Source organism: Diceros bicornis, chromosome 16, assembly GCF_020826845.1.
Source record: "Diceros bicornis minor isolate mBicDic1 chromosome 16, mDicBic1.mat.cur, whole genome shotgun sequence".
In the NCBI taxonomy this organism is placed as follows: Eukaryota; Metazoa; Chordata; class Mammalia; order Perissodactyla; family Rhinocerotidae; genus Diceros; species Diceros bicornis.
Window position 1 is genome coordinate 11,431,815 of NC_080755.1, and position 17,215 is coordinate 11,449,029.

Below are 17,215 nucleotides of genomic sequence, written 5' to 3' on the forward strand. Positions count from 1 at the left end.
TTAACAGGAGAAAAGGTTTATTTTGCATGCATACAGAGGCTGCCTAGAAAAGAAATACAAACCCAGAGAAGCAGTTAGGCCCGGGGTTTATGCACCATTTGCACAAAGGGTGATAAATTGTGGAGAAGAGATTAGGCAAAGGAAAAGGGGGATTTGGTAAGCTGTGGGAAGGCGACTAGGAAACGCATGGTAAATGAGTTGTTTAGTAAGGTTTATCAGGCAGTCTCAAGTCATCTCAGGTGATAAGAGTTGGCTCACAGTTCTCCTCTTCCTGGTATGTGAGAAGGGGACACCTTTACAAATGGAAATTTCCTTTACAAATGGAAGAGAGAATTATGCCCTGCTTTTAGGCAGATGGGGGAGGGTAGAGAGCTCCTGCTGTGTTTGCTGTTTCTCAGTTGCCTTCAAATCAAAATAATCCTTATGACAAAGTGGCATATTTTGGCGTAACATATTCTGATCTCCTTTGTTTCTCCTGCCTGAAACTTTACAGGAACTTTCACATATGAAAAGTTGGTAGCTGTGGAGAAGAGATTTAGGTTAGAAGTTGCAGGGTAAGAGATCTGCAAAGGGGGAAGAACATCTACTGGAATGAGAATAAATAAGCAGAAAAGAACAAATCTAAGCATGTTGCCCCATATCTCATGAAATCAATCTCCTAGTCTCTCAGTCCTGGGAACAGGTCAGTCCAGCTAAACAGTCGTGTCTCATTTCAGGACGTGGTGGTGCAGGAGGGAGTAAGGTACCCACCTAAGTTAGGCTTCTATATGGTGCAAGCAAACAGGCATTTAATGAGGGTCATTTTTATGAAAACAAACAAAACCCAAAAAGTAATGGTTGAGCAGACCATAAACCCCCTTTGTGAGTTCAGAGGGCAGTCATTTGAGAAGACTTCTAGATGTTGGTCTTGAAGCACCTTTAGATGGTGGAGCAAGGACAGCAGTGGCAATCCGATGAATTTCCTGGTGTGCAGTGTAAATGTCTTTGGTGATGGCATGGACATCAGTGTCACGGTCATGGTTGTTTCTCGAAGCAGAGCATGGAAGCGTCCAGCTTCAGCTGCAGGGCTTCTTTAGATAGTCCCCATAAAGATCTGGGCAGTCAGCTTTTAGTTGGTAGGGGCACCAAGTCAGGAGTGTGAGAGAGAAATTGGAAACATTAACTACAGAGAAAATGGATAAAATGACAAGACCCAGTTTATAAATGAGTGAAAATAGCTCAAAGACAATGAACACTCACAAGAATGGGTTATAGTTTTCCATTGAAACATAACATTTCTGCCTCATTTCTATTAAAGATAATCAAAGTAAGACTATTTTGGTTGCAAAATAGTCTCATTAAACTTAGGTTGATTATTTTCATAAGTGCAGCAAGGATGGTAATTGACCCTATAGACCTTTTAAAGTTTGCCTTGCTGGGGTCCGGCCCCATGGTGTAGCGGTTAAGTGCACGTGCTCCGCTGCTGGCGGCACGGGTTTCAGATCCTAGGCGCACACCCAGGCACCACTTGTCAGGCCGTGATGTGGCGGCATCCCACATAAAGTGGAGGAAGATAGGCACCAATGTTAGCCCAGGGCCAGTCTTCCTCAGCAAAAAGAGGAGGATTGGCATGGATGTTAGCTCAGGGCTGATCTTCCTCACCAAAAAAAAAAAAAAAGTTTGCCTTGCTGGAGCTTTTATAGGGAACCTCAGATTAGATTTTTTTGTTTGTTTGTTTGTTTTGGTGAGGAAGACTAGCCCTGAGCTAACATCTATTGCCAATCTTCTTCTTTTTGCTGAGGAAGATTGGCCCTGGGCTAACATCCATACCCATCTTCTTCTATTTTACATGTGGGACGCCTGCTACAGCACGGCTTGATATGCGGTGCATAGTTTAGTGCCGGGGATTTGAATGTGTGAACCCTGGGCCGCCGAAGCAGAGTTCGAGAACTTAACCGCTATGCCACTGGGCCAGCCCCTTAAAAGGCTCTGGAGGCTAGAAAGACAACCCAAGAACTCTCCATCAGACTTTGCCTGCAATACCTATAGATTTAGGTAAATCTCTCTCTTCTTGAGATCCCCAAACTATCCTAAGTTTCATGGGTCTGCCAGGAACTGATCTTCCTTGCTCACCTGTAAGACTAGGAACCATATATGCCAGGTACCAGGACGGTTTTTACAAGGGGCTTTGTAAAGATTGGCTCTATAATGTCAACTTTACTTTCTTAAAACTGTCTGGTCATATCTGAGCACATCATTCTCAAATACGACATTTCAGTCAAAAGCTTTGTAATATAACCACTGTTTCCAATTGTGTCCTGTTATAAGGAGAATAGATTTACTGAACTTATGCAAATAACGATATTGCCATGAAATAAGAATATCCATAAAAGTTTCCAAATTCTGGATGTGACATGTGGGAAGAAAAATAAATATTTTGTTTCTGTTTATAAAAGTATAATCTACAAATTGTTATAAGTTATAGATAGCTTAAGAGAAAAGAGAAGGAATTTCCTTGAATCTGGAAAATAAAACATTAAAGAACCAGTAATAACCTGAGAAAAACTCATGAAAGAAATCATAATCATTTTTCATCAGTTTACTCAGTTCCACGTGATTAATTCTCATTCTGCGTGATCTTGGGTTAGCGGTTTCATGAGCCCATCAGCTTCTTCCACTATAGTTTTGGAAACCCTTTTTATTTTTTAAGATGAAGTACTTTGGCCTGTAGTTGATTGCAAGAGCCATCAGGAAAGCATCAGAGTAAAACAACTGTCTGTGAGTGACAAAAGACTTAAAATGGCCGTGGTTAAAGATCTGATGAGTGTTCATTATAACTCAGTTGACAAGGAAATTTGGTTGTTGCTGTGACATTCAACATTTTAAGATAGTAAGTGGAGTTACGACTGATAATACTATACCAGGACATATCATGGACAGCAAAGAAATTTACAAACTTCTAGGAGCTTCACGCAATTTCTGAAATATTTGTATTAATAATATATACCTATGCAAATATAACCTATAGAAGGTTTAGCATCACTTCTTATTTGACAATGTTTCCCATGCAATTAGGCATATGAAATAAACCCAGTTTAACATTTCTCTTTTTACAAGTTGAGAGAACAAATCCTTTAAGGTTTTCCAGGGGCCCTCTGGGAAGTTGTCAAAAATGTCAAAATGTTTGAACACTTGTTTAAATAAGATTACAGGTCACTGTGAAACACTACTTAGTTATCCATTTAACCAAAGTGACAGTAAAAGATTTCAAAGGTAAGTATAGGAGATAACATGGTTGTAAAAAAATAAAACAAACAACTTAGCTTTTTCAATATCGAGAAGATTTGATTTTCTTTCTTTGTTTTTTTTTTTTTTTTTTGGTAATCAAAGACATGATAAAGACAACACCAACTACAGGAAATTAATCTGGTAAAACACAGAGTCTTTGTTTCCTAGCCAGGTTACTCAACGATAAAGAAAAACCTTTTACAATCTCTTATTAAGAACAGACCGATAATCCAAGAAATCTTTGTTCTTTTAACCAAACTCTAGTTTTAAAATTACTTTAGGACAAAAACAAAATAGCAGGTAATTATGAACTGTCATCTATCAGTCTTCTGTAGCAGATTAGCAAATCTGTGATTACACCATGTGGTGTAAGTGCCTGACATGAAGCTTTTGATTGCCGAGGCATCCACTTCAATCAAAGACATCCATCCCAAATAAACACATTGCCAGCTACACAACTAGATAGAGCCAGACCACCCCACCCGTGAAGTTCCCCTTTTAGAAAGCTCTGGTTGACCTAGATAACTGACCGTCTGACCATTTGCTTTTCTCTTCCTGCACTTTAATTCCTGCTCTTATGTTTTAAATTCACCAACAAAGACTGAACCCATGAAACCCTAGGCACCCCACCCTCGACTTCAATAAAGACAGAACCCCAGGTCTTCACGTGCTCTCTGCCTGTGATTTCGCTGTGTGGCCCCAGGTGTGCCGTGTACCCTCCAGGACCTGTGAGTAATAAGCCTTGTGTTTTCAAAATTTCATGATGGTTGTTGCTGAGGAGTATCTTGCAATCATAACAAGAACCACAGGGGCTGGGTCCAACCACAACATTGGCTCTGATCAGGGAAACGTCTGTGGGGGCCGCCTCAGATAGTCTGGGCCCAGGTGAGGGCTCAGACATTCCTAGCCCATAGCATCACTATCAATAGGCTGAGACCACCCCAAAACAAATCATTTCATAATTTTTAGAGGCATATAATATTTCTTTATAGTACAAATTTTCAATGTGGCAAAGGAACATTATTAACAGACCCAAATATCTTAAGTTTTGCTGTAAAAATAAGAAGCAAGAAGTAGATAAAATTAAACTTATGTTTAGTAATTAATATTTCCATATTTGATCTTATTTAGAAATGATGTAGATATTCAACCAATATCTATCATTTAACTTAACCCGGCATAACTTTAAGGTTTAAACTTACCAAAAAGATTTTGGAAGCTATTTTTAAGCACATATATTATAAAACATAATTATCATTGAAAAGTTCACTTATAAACTTTTACCCCACTTAAATCTATTTAATTCACGTGTTCCTAATAATTACATTTGGATTGCTCATGAAAGTTTTATGAGATATTAAAAAGCTAGCTATTATCTTATTTTTTGTTGTTGAAAATTTTGTAACATATGCATGTTGGGCGAGTATCAAAAATCACGGAAGTAAAGGGGCTGGCCCCACGGCGTAGTGGTTAAGTTGGCATGCTCCAATTCGGTGGTCTGGGTTTGGATCCCTGGCATGGACCTACACCACTTATCAGCCATGCTGTGGTGGCAACCCACATACAAAATAGAGGATGATTGGCACAGATGTTAGCTCAGGGCTAACCTTCCTCAGCAAAAACAAAACAAAACAAAAATATCACAGAAATAAAGAACTTAAAAGTTAAACATATGACTCTTTCTTTTTTTTTTAAACTGCTGTGTTTGACATACATATCAAACAGTTAAGTTTTTGTACATTTTGTTTTTAGGATAAATTATAATTTTATAATCTTGTTAAAAGATAAACTGAGGCATATCAAATATTTTAAGACTTTGAGAAAAAATTGATTTGAATTGGGCAGGGCCAAACCAGAAGTGGTTAGAGGAGCTCCACTAACAGGAGCCAGAGAGACTTTTCCAGAGAAGGTGCAGAAGCAAAGCAAGGAACTTGCTGACTGGCTGCAGCTTAAAGCCCAGCCGGCTGTTTGCCATCGGTTGTCCTTAGGCTTTGATTTTGTAACCCCGGGGCATTTACAGCTTAGGTTTCCATCTGCTTAGGCAGGCTGCCAAGAGCATTAGAGCCACCTCAGTCTAATGGCGTCCTTGTTTAATTAATTTAACAATCTTGAACATCTAGTAGAGATAACAAACTCATTCAACTAGTAAACCCAGGCAGAATAAAAACTGTATGTCTGTATTATACTAAATGTTGACAACTTTGAAGACATACCTGTTTTTATTAAACCAGCAAAATCAAATTAGCCTTATTTACCAAAGATTATCCCAGACCATGTGAACTTGAAAACTACTTGGGTTAGTTCCTATTTTCCTGAGAGTTTTAGGAATATCTAATTTACATAGGTGCTTGTTTTTTTTCTAAGCCAATTAAAATCAATCTCTTTTATGAGATTTTACGAATTAATTTTGACAATACCATCTGGAGGTAAAAAATACCACATGTACTTAATACACATATATAGACAAACAAACATACAGACAGATGCAAACAGAAACAGCTTCCATCCTAAAATTTCAGTCGAGTCAGGCAAACACAGTAATTCAAAACTCTTTAGTTTATATAAAATAGTTGGATCCAAATTGTGTTTTTGGCAGATGGAACAGGTTTAGGTTACCTGCTCAATGAGGCCTAAAGCTTCTTACCAATATTTGTGGAGAAGGCTTTTAAGATTCTCGTTTGCCCTGATAATGTAATCGTATGGAGGCTCTGTACTAAATTTTGGATAAGAGACCTTTTGGAAATACCAACTGGCTGTCTGAGTATTTTTAAAGCTCACATGAGTGGATAAAATATCCAGTTTGTTTTCAAGAAGTTAGAGTAAGATGCCCTTCAGTCTGGGAGTCAAGAGCCTTGGAAGTTTGCATTTCAAAGAGTTGGCTTTCAGGTCCTTGAGAAGACCTGTTATTAGAGGTTCAGGGCAATTACTATTTAAGATTTTCCCCCTTTTTTTCCTGAAGTGCAGAACAGTTCCATCTCCAATGTCGTGACCTTTTACAGTACCTGCAAGTGTCTTGAGATGAAGAGGGGAGATTTGGGAATTGGTAAGCAAGATGGATGGGCTTTGAATTACTTCTAGAGCCACATTTCCTGTTTTTGTAAAGACTCAATTAGTAAGACAGGGACAGTTGTTTTTCCTCAAAGAATTCCTTGAGGAAAGCAATTCCCAATTCCTCAAAGAATTGGGTCACCTCAATGATAACATCAAGGGGCTGACCCACCCATCTAACTACATTATCTTGAATTTGTTTCTTTATATCAGGGAGATTTCCAACTGAGATGGAAATCTAAAGACTCCTAGGTTCTAGATTTAGACTTGTATGCCTTTGGAATGTTTTTTTATAAGTCTTTCTACAAAGGCTTGAGGATGTTCTCTTTCCCTCTGAGTACATAATTCCATTTTAGGCCTGTTATTCATATGAGGAAAGGCCTTAAAAATTTGATTGGACCCCAAGCATAAATCAGCCCTGAATATTGGCCTCCAATTGAACTAATTTCTCACCATAGAGTTCTTTTTTAAAAATCCTTTCAGGGGCCAGCCCTGTAGCCTAGTGGTTGAGTTCGGTGCGCTGCGCTTCTGCAGCCCAGGTTCGCAGGTTAGGAACCCAGGCACAGACCTATACCACCGTCAGCCATGCTGTGGTGGCGACCCGCATATAAAATAGAGGAAGATTGGCACAGATGCTAGCTCAGGGCTAAACTTCCTCAGCAAAAAAAAAAAAAAAATCCTTTCAAATATCTTATTAGGTTTTGTCTGGGACAAACAGTAAATTTTCCTGGCAGTATTGACCCTTCCCCTTTTTTTCTTTTTTTTTCCAAAAGTCTATCTATTACAAATGTGACTCAAAATCAAAATCAATAAGCCTTTTGATAGCTTAACCACGGATGCCAGAGGCATCTCCAAAGAGGGTGCATAAGACGCAGCCACCGTGACCCAGAGTCACTCACAAAGATGGCCCAAAGAAGAAAGACCTAGGTGAACCCCCTGAGAGCTGACAACAGTTGGTAGAATGTCAGCCACAATGGGTGCAACCCATACTTCTGTCCAGCCAACTACAACCTGATGGTTGCCTGCCTGTAGAGGCAGGCCTGATAACCTGTGCCCCTGCAGGCAGAAAGCCTAGTCAAGCTTTCAGACACAAAATGAGACAAACAGGAAAACAATGGTTGTCCCTGGGAGAGAAAGGATCAACAACCAACGAGTACTCAAAACCAAGAGTTACCCAAGAGTAATACCCAAAGAAGTAGATCCTCCAAGTGTTTTCTCCTGCGAATCTAAATGTAGACAAGGGGAGGCTCCTACTGCCCTCATCTGATCAGACTCCAAGCAAAAATCTGAGAGTCCGACTTGGTAAGAATATTTACTTTTTGCAAGCTTTGTCAGATATCCTGAGTTCTCAGCTACAAAATGATTGGGGTATCCCAGCTGTCCTTTTGTGACTGCCAAAACTCTAGAGGGGGAAAGACTCCACCTTTTCCTCTACTCTCTGAGGTTCGGTGACTGAGGCTTGTGAATTAAAGCTGCAAAAGACAGATTAACAGGGGAAAAAGTTTATTTGGCATGCATACAGAGGCTTCCCAGAAAAGAAGTCAAAACCTAGAGAAGTGGGTAGGCCTGGAGGGCTTATAGGCCATCTTTAAAAAGGAAGATAAATTGTGGAGAAGAAACTAGACAAAGGAAAAGGGGGATTTGGTAAATTGTGGGAAGGTAACTAGGAAATGTATGGTAAATAAGGGTTGTTTAGTAAGGTTTGTAGTCAAGTCATCTTAGGTGATAAGAATGGTCTCCTTGGTTCTTCTGGTACAGGAGAGGGGGACACCTTTACAAATGGAAATTTCCTTTACAAATGGAAGGGAAACTTATGCCCTGCTTTTAGGCAGATGGAGGAGGGCAAAGAACTCCTGCTGTGTTTGCTGTTTCTCAGTTGCCTTCGGATCCAAATAATCCTCATGCCAAAGCGGCATATTTTGGACCGTCATATTCTGACCCCCTTCACAAATTTCCATGGTGTACATACCCCAACATGGCTGATTTCAAGTGATGTTACCAAGGTGATCTCACTGCATGTGGAGTTTGGAAGAGGTGCACACAGTGGCGCTAGTGAGCTGGCCTGAGCCGGCTCAGCACACTAAGTCTGCATCTCCTTTCTCCTACACCAAGAGTCTTGGTGTCAGGTACACAAGGACTGACAGAATGTCCCATAGTTATTAATTTGCTTTATCCTCTCTTATACACGTAACAATGTTAGAATAACACTACTACAAATAACATTGCTACCAGTATGCTTACTGAAAACAGCAATTTGTTTTTGCATTTGTGCTCTCCATTCTTCTCCTATTAAAAAAAAAAAAAGTTGTAGTACATCTATTTTGTCAGAGCGTATGGCTATTCCATACCATACTCTTAACCCTACCTTGGTCTTAGTTCAAAAGAAACTGTCTCTCTGATGTTCACCACTGGTCTTTACATCACTGTCTCTCCCTACGCATTTTGATTGTCTGAAGCTTGTTTTCTGGAAGAAATCATGGGAACTGACCACTCTCAATTCCTGCATGTTGATAACAGTTATCATTGACCTTTATACTTGAAATTCACTTTTGCTGCATATAAAATCCTGGTTCACATTTTTCCTCCCTTATGAAATCTTAAGTATGTGTACTGTTTTCTTCTGGCATAAAGCATGCTGTCAAAGTCTGACAATAATTGAAATTCTATTCCCTTACAAGTCACTTGCTCTTTTTGTCTAGACGCCCAAAGATACTTTCTTTTCATTTTTCTATAAAATCCAATAATTTTACTAGAATACGTCTTGGTGCTAAGCATTCTGAGTTGATATTCTCAAGTACATAGGGTGTTCTTTCAATATGTTTCAAATATGAATTTTTTAATTTCAGGAATGTTTTCTTGAATTAAAGGTTTGATAAATAAATAAAAAGCGAGGGCCAGCCCTGTGGCTTAGTGGTTAAGTGTGTGCCCTCCGCTACTGGTGGCCCCGGTTCAGATCCCAGGTGCGCACTGACACACCGCTTCTCCGGCCATGCTGAGGCCGCGTCCCACATACAGCAACTAGAAGGATGTGCAACTATGACATACAACCATCTACTGGGGCTTTGGGGAAAAAAAAAAGGGGGGGGAGGATTGGCAATGGATGTTAGCTCAGAGCCGGTCTTCCTCAGCAAAAAGAGGATTGGCATGGATGTTAGCTCAGGGCTGATCTTCCTCACACATAAAAAACAAAAAAACAAAAAAAAAACTGTTAAAAAAAAAAAAGTGATAGGATATACTGGAGTAGATGAGGAAGCCATTTGGTGTAAAACTAATCCAGCCTGACCTTGTTTTTCCAGAAAGGCCTGACGTGGCCTGTGGAGCATGCATTGTACATCTGCTTTAAACATTTACTATGTCCCAAAGAATGAAGTCCTTAAAGAGAGGGATGTAGCTTCCCCCATACTGGCATTTCTTTAAGGATAAGCATCTCTTCCTGGAAACTAAGGACTAATTATTGACCTGCTGCTCACCTTGTGACCACTGACCTACTGACCACTGACCTGCTGTGCCAGCTAAGCATCATGTGACAGTAGTAAAAGATATTCCTATCATACGTGATATATGCTCTTTGTTTCAAGATGGTATATAACCACTCTGTACACCCCACTTCTTTGGTGCCCTTCCTTCCTTGGGGAAGGAAGGCCCCAGGCTAGTCCTCAGATCTGGCTCATAATAAACTCACCCTAATTTTGATTTATAGATTGATTATGGACTATTTGCATCGAGAGGTTTTAGAATTGTTCTCTCATAGTGCTTTTCATCTTCAGGAACTCCTATTATGTGTTGGATATTCTGGCCCGTTCCTCAATATTTGCCATATTCTTTTAAACTCACTTTATCATTCCTTTCTTTCTGATTTTTAAAAATTTCCCCTTTTCACCTTCTATTTTTCTTAAAGTGTTGTTGGTTATGTTAGTTCCTCTTTTGTTCCTTTAGTCTTCATTTCTTAAATTTTTTCATTTATTTCTAATTCTTTCCTGAGTTGTCATTTCATTTCTGAGGTTTCCTAATTCTGATTTATGTTGTTCTCTCACGTCTTCTGTCATTCTCTTAACGGCTTTAGCTTGTTTTGAAATAATAGGTTACAGTTTTGGTCTATCTTGTGGGCACGTCTTTGTGGCCAGCTTTCATTGTCTGTGGGACTGTTGTTCCACTTCTTGTCTTATTTTTTTCTGATAATAACTTTCTATGGCATTCAACCTCAATTCTTTTCTAATGCTCATTCTTATGTGCATTTACTTCTGAACATTTCAAAGGAGCAGAGTTCAGGAGAGCTTTTGCAACTTCACTTGCAAAAGCAGCATCTTCTGCTTTCATTAGTGTGCTAAAATATGGAAACTTGCCTTCTGAACTTGCCCCTTTCCCACTTTTATCTGCACTTTTCCTACATTTCTCTTGTCCATGTCCTGCAAAATTCTTATTCTATCCTGGGAGTCTCCCTTCATGTGGGGTATTGTCCCAGAAGGAAGGACTACTCCAGTCCTTCAGGGCCATCTGGGGGCCCCTTGCACTTACTCTCTATTGGATGGGGGAAAATCCTGCCTGTTTTCAGCTGCTATTCTCTCCATGCTTTCCTGGGGAAACCTGATGCTATTTTGAGGTTCCCCTGTCTTCAGGTCCGTTAGATGCTTTATTGTTCCCCTGTTTCTACCAGCACATAGGCTGATATCGCCAGGTCTTGCAGCCATCTGTGGTTCATCCTCATTCCCTTTACATTTTGGGGTTTGTGGGGATACCTTGCCAACTAGCATCGTCCCAGGTGTGGTCCATGGGTTTTGGTTTTGCTAGTTACTCAGTCCACAGCATCTAATGGGTAAATGGCCCTTGATCCATGTTAAAAAAAAAAAAAAAAAGAAAATTTTAATGAGTCATTGTCAATAATTTGCACTATGGACTCTGACTTGAAAGAAACACATTAATGCAGAAGAAATCAAAGTAACCCTCCCAAGAAAGCCCTAACAACCAAGCTGCTTAAAAGTAAATATCCTTAAAAGTAATTAAATTTCCTTAAACTTCTGACAACTACTTAACACATCTTAATGTTCTCAGCTCATCTAATACATTTTTATTGAAAATCAACTATGTGCTTTATATTCTACTAAATGCTATTCTGGATATAAATAAGTATGAGGCATAGCCTCTCCCCTCAAGGAGTTTCCAATCTAGCTGAGTTTATATTGGATACATGAAGTAGGAAGGCAGTTTGTAAACTGCAATGATATAAAATGTATCAATCATTTAACCTCTGTTGCAGATTGACTATAATGTATCATGTGGCAACTCCCCCTTTCCCTAGTTCTCCGTAATTTATCAAGATTACACTGCATGCACTACTTAGAGAAAAGGAAAATGGATGGAGCAGGTATTTTTTTGACCTTAGATATCATAATCTAAAACAGGATATGGAGGATGTTTACCTTAAGGGAAAAATTGCAAAGGTCTAAGAACTGAAACTAAATTCCAAATGCCTGAGATAGAAAAAATAGTTCCTTTAAGTTCTTTTGCCACCTTAAGAACTCAATGTGTCAAATCAAGATTTACAAAACAGATAAATTGGGAATAGTAATTTACATCAAAAAGAATTCTTTAATTTATAAATTTGTTACTAGATGTTTCCTTTCGATAGTGAGCTCTCATTCTGCTTTTGTATCTGACTTGCTTTTTTTCTTTTTAAGAAATCTTGAGGGCTTACTAAGAAGCAAATTTATAATAAGAGGCAAAAGGTAGGCGGCCCCAACTAGCAGGTTTGACTTGCTTTTTTTCTGTTTGCACAAGTTACATCCCCTCACTCCCTTCACAACTTGGTTATGGTGTCTTGTTTGATTTCCTGGTGATTTTCTATAAAAAGTTCAGTACAGTGTTAACAGAAATGAGCAGCTTTATGAGGCAAAGATAAGTTTTAAAGAAAAGTGAGGTTTTATTAAAAGGTTTGCAAACTGGGGAAGTACACCTCAACCAGCAAGTTGATAGGTGAGCCCCGCCTTGGTCTTTGGGCAGCTGTTATTTATTTATTTATTTTATTTACTTATTATTATTTTTTTTCGTTAGAAAGATCGGCCCTGAACTAACATCTGCCAATCCTCCTCTTTTTGCTGAGGAAGACTGGCCCTGAGCTAACATCCATGCCCATCTTCCTCCAGTTTATATGGGATGCCGCCACAGCATGGCTTGACAAGCGGTGCGTCAGTGCGCGCCCGGGATCTGAACAAACGAACCCCAGCCGCGGCAGCAGAGCGCACACACTTAACCGCTTGTGCCGTAGGGCGGCCCCCTGGGCGGCTGTTTTTTAAAGGCAAGAAGTGCAGAGTTTGCAAGGCTAAGGCTGAGTCCAGTTCTGATTGGTTGCCCTTCCTAGTACAATGGATCTTGTGTCCCGGGCTTTCTAAACATCCTAACTGCAGGGAAAGACTACTGTATTGTTCTACGGCCATCTGGTGACAGTCAAGGTTAAAATGTAATTTTTTACTTCTGCCCATAGTTCAGCCTTGAGGTGGTCATGGTAACCGTCATGTCGACCCTGGCCTCGTTCTTATCTTTTTCTTTTATCAACAGCGTACAACCAGGTTGGGAGTCAGCTCTGTCAGAGACCTTGGGACTTCTTGGACTTTGGCTTTTCTCTTGAAATGAGGGTGGAATACCACGTGTGTAGACAGAATTCTACATTGTCCCTCAGGATGCCTCCCAGGGTACACATACTGTTGAATCCTTCCTTTGAAGGTGGGACCTATGAATATGGTGGGATATCACTCCTGTGATTAGGTTATGCTATATGGCAAAAGTGAACGGATATTGCAAAGGTGATTAAGTTCCCTAATGAGCTGACATTAAGTTAATCAAAAGAGACTATTGTAAGTGGGCCTGATTTATCACATAATCCTTTAAGAGGGTCTAGAGAAGAAACAAGAAGTCAGAGAAATTCAAAGCAGCAGCAGCAGACGCTCCTGTTGGCCTTGAAGAACAACTGCCATGTTGTGGGGGGGCCACAACGGCAGGGCACAGCAGGCCCCTGGGAGCCGAGGGCCTCAGTCCCACAGCTTCAAGGAGCTGAATTCTGTCAATAAGCAGTGAGCTGGAAGAGGACCTGGAGCTTCCAGGTAAGAACTCAGCCTGGCTGCCACCTAGATTACAGCCTAGACCCTGAGCAGAGGACCTGGCTAAGCTGCGCCCAGACTCCTGACCCACGGCAGCCAGGAGATAATAACATGGGTTGTTGTAAACTGCTAAATTTGTGCTAATTTTTACACAGCAACAGAAAGCTAATACATCAAGTCTTCACAAAGGTCCTTCTCGTGAATTTCAGGATTCCTACTCTCTCTTTCCCCGGCTTCACCTCCATCTCACAGCACAGTTCCTAGAATGATCTTTGAAAACACCAAGGAGATAAGATCACTTAGCACCCAGGGCACAGAAAGGCTCAATGCATGTCTTCTGCATGAGGGAACAAAGTCAAGAAGGCAAACGTCTGGATACTCCAGAGCGCTCTGCTTCACATGTTTCGCTTTTCTCCAGTGTGTTCATTGACAGGACACAGGTAAATATTTTACTATTGGGCAAACATGGTTAAAACGTAAGAACGGTCACTCGACTCTGTCTTCTGAGGCTCTCCCACACCAGTTTACGTTGGAAAGGGGGAAGAATCAAGGCTTTCTTAGTATGAGCAGGCATTTTCTATGCGAGACAGCAAGGAGATTTAAACTACCACAAAAATGTTATATACAGTGTAGCTGCTCCCACAGGAAAAAAAAATAAGACAGTGAAGTAAAACATAAAACTTAAATGTTTGGAGAGGAAACCAATTACTTAAAGGTGCTCCATAGAATTAAAATTAGTTAATGGCATTAAAAGTCAACTAATAAAATTAGTTCAAAATATGAACTTTCTCTAACAGATCTTGTGTTTTAGCAAATTGGACCAAATGTGGGTAACATTCATATGATAGAAAATGCTTTATATACTTTATTTGCAAATTAAAAATTACATTAAAATATTGGGTGCTATTTGAAACTAGTCTGCATTTGCATATATTGGGAGATTTTTGTCTTCAAAATTCTATTTTATAAATTTTATTTACTCATTTTTTATCTGGTTCTTGAAATTAATATTTTAGTGGGAAAATTACTTTGTATTAGCATTCTTGAAGGCATGTCAATCAATATAAAGATTCTGATAGAAATCGGTCTAGGTAAGCCAGTTCTCAAGTTGGAATCGGTTGCACCACATTCTTTCATATCTGTGGTTTTGAAAATCAATGTTGTTTTATTAATTATACTCTTAATAGTACTTTTAAAAAGAGAATTATCCCATACAATTATTTTGCAAGTTAAAATGCATTGTATAATTCTGTTAGGTCAGATTCTGTTATGTTTCAGGTGTAAATGAAGTACTTTAAAAATACATTTCTTATGGCTGGCCTGGTGGCATAGTGGTTAAGTTCACACGCTCCACTTCAGCAGCCCGGAGTTCACAGGTTCAAATCCTGGGAGCGAGCCAACACACCACTTGTCAAGCCATGCTTCGGCAGGCGTCCCACATACAAAAATAGAGGAAGATGGGTACAGGTATTAGCTCAGAGCCAAACTTCCTCAGCAAAAAGACGAAGATTGGCAACAGATGTTAGCTTAGGGCTACTTCCTCACCGAAAAAAAAAAAGATATATTTTTTCAACTTTTTACTGTGAAATTTTTCAATCATACAGAAAAGTTTAAAGAATAATGAACACCCATTTACCAACTACCTAGATCCAATAGTTGTTAATATTTTGCAATAAAAACGTATTTCTTAGTCTATGTTTTACAGACTTAACAAACATTACTAAATAATTTAAACTTACACAAAAGTAGAGAGAAATATAATGCATGTTTGTATTGGTTTTCTATGGCTGCTATAACAAATTACCATCAATTTAGTGACTTAACACGACACACATTTATTATCTTCCTGTTGTGTAGGTCAGCAGCCCAACTCGGCCTCACTGGGCCTTTATCTCACTGATTTTATCAAGGTGGCTCTAGAGAGAATCCACTTCCTCACCTTTTCCAGCTTCTAGGGGCCACATTCCTTGGCTTGTGCCCCCTTCCTCCACCTTCCAAGTCAGCAACAGCAGGTGGAGTCCTTGTCAGGTTGCATCTCTCTGACCCTCTGCTACATCTGAATGTTTGAGGCCTTCCAAAACTCATGTGTTGAAATCCTAATGCCCGATGTAATGGTCTTAGGAGGTGAGGCTTTTGCAGGTGCTTAGGTCACGAGGCTGGAACTGTCATGAATGGGATCAGTGTTCTTAAAAGAGGTGCCACAGAGCTCCCCTGCCCCTTCCACCATGCGAGGACACAGCGAGAAGGCGCCCGTTAGGAACCAGGAAGAGAGCTCTCACCAGAGTGCAACCATGCTGCCACCTTGATCTTGGACTTCCAGTGTCTACAATTTCGAGAAATAAATTTCTGTTGTTTATAAGCCACCCAGTCTGTAGTGTTTTGTTATAGTAGCCTGAAAGACACTCTCTCTTGTTATACCTCCCTCTGATTTTGATACAGCTGGGAAAGGTTCTCAATTTGTAAGGACCCAAGTGATTAGATTGGATCCACTGGGATAATCTCCTCAGCTCAAGGTCTTTAACCTTCATCACGTCTGCAAAGTCCCTTTTGCCTTGTATAAGGTAACCTATTCACAAGTCCAGAGATTTAGGATGTGGACCTCCTTGGGCCGGGGGTGGGGGGGGGACATTATTCTGCTGACCGCTATGCCACGCACCCATCTCCTTGCTTCAACACTATCAACATTTTGCCAATATCGTTTCTTCTCTCACTTCCCTACTTTTTTTTTTCTGGAGTATTAAAGCAAATTCCAGAAATCATATAATTTGCCTGTAAATACTTTAGTATATTTCTGTAATCTTAAAAAACATAACCACAATAGCATTAGCACAGCAAAATTACCAATAATTCTTTAGTGTCTTCTAACACCCACTCCATGTCCGAGTTTCCCAATCTTTTCAAAAATGTTTTTTTCTTTTTTAAAGCTAGTTTGTCCTAATTGTGACCCAAACAAGGCCCACAACTGCATTTCGCTAATGTGTTTCTCCAGCCTGCTTTATAACAGATCTCTCTCCCATCCTCCTCTCTTCTTTTCTGATGCTATTTATTTGTTGAATAAAGAAATTGGGTCATTTGGTCCATAGAATTTCCCACCTGCTGGATTGGGCTGATTGTTTCCCAGTGATGTAAGATAAGATGTTCCTTTGGTCCCTATGTTTCCTTAAGCTTGTAGTTAGTTATAGACTTAACTGGATTTACATTTTTTTCCCTTTTCTTTTTTAGTTAGTGAGAATACTTTAGAGGTGATGCCATCTACTTCCTCTTGCATCCTATCAGGGTACATAAGAGTCTGGTTTTGGTAACGTTAAAATTGTTCATCTAGACATATTTGAAAAGATTACAATATTCTTAATTAATAATTACCAGTTACTGCTTACTTACCATACACCAGGCATTCTGCTGGTCGTTTTCTATGTGATTTCTCATATTACATGTCAGTATATTAACTAGATTCACAGATTGGCAAAAACATACCAGAACTGGTTGGTCGGAAGACTGTGTGTTACTGCTCTGAGCTTGTTTACTTCTTGTAGCACGGGGTGACGATTCCTGCTCTTAATATAGGCTTATTTTGAGGATTATTTGAAGTAAACTAGAACCCGCTATGCTATACTGTTATAACATTAGTAATATTAGTTAAAAAAAAAAGAAAAGAAAGGAAAACTCACAATAAATAGTCCCTCTGACCGCCTCCTTTGTTCATCACGCACTTCTTGAAGGCACTGCCAGGCCCTGGGGAAGACAAGGCGAAGGAGACGCGGCGTGGGTCCCGGGAGCGCGGTCTAGCGGGGAAGGCAGAGGAGCCGGCG

General features: G+C 39.9%; 1 protein-coding gene across 1 annotated transcript in view; it reads right to left on the reverse strand.

The window, feature by feature from the left end:
* LOC131415129 (uncharacterized) overlaps nucleotides 1–17,215 on the reverse strand; it is an 18,054-nt gene continuing 839 nt past the window's right edge. The window contains exons 2-3 of the mRNA XM_058556542.1: nucleotides 17,075–17,188; nucleotides 1–1,105 (exon numbers count right to left, since the gene is read on the reverse strand). Of these exons, the coding sequence (XP_058412525.1) occupies nucleotides 1,102–1,105; nucleotides 17,075–17,188 (118 nt within the window). The 3' untranslated portion in view covers nucleotides 1–1,101. The remainder of the gene's footprint in view (nucleotides 1,106–17,074; nucleotides 17,189–17,215) is intronic.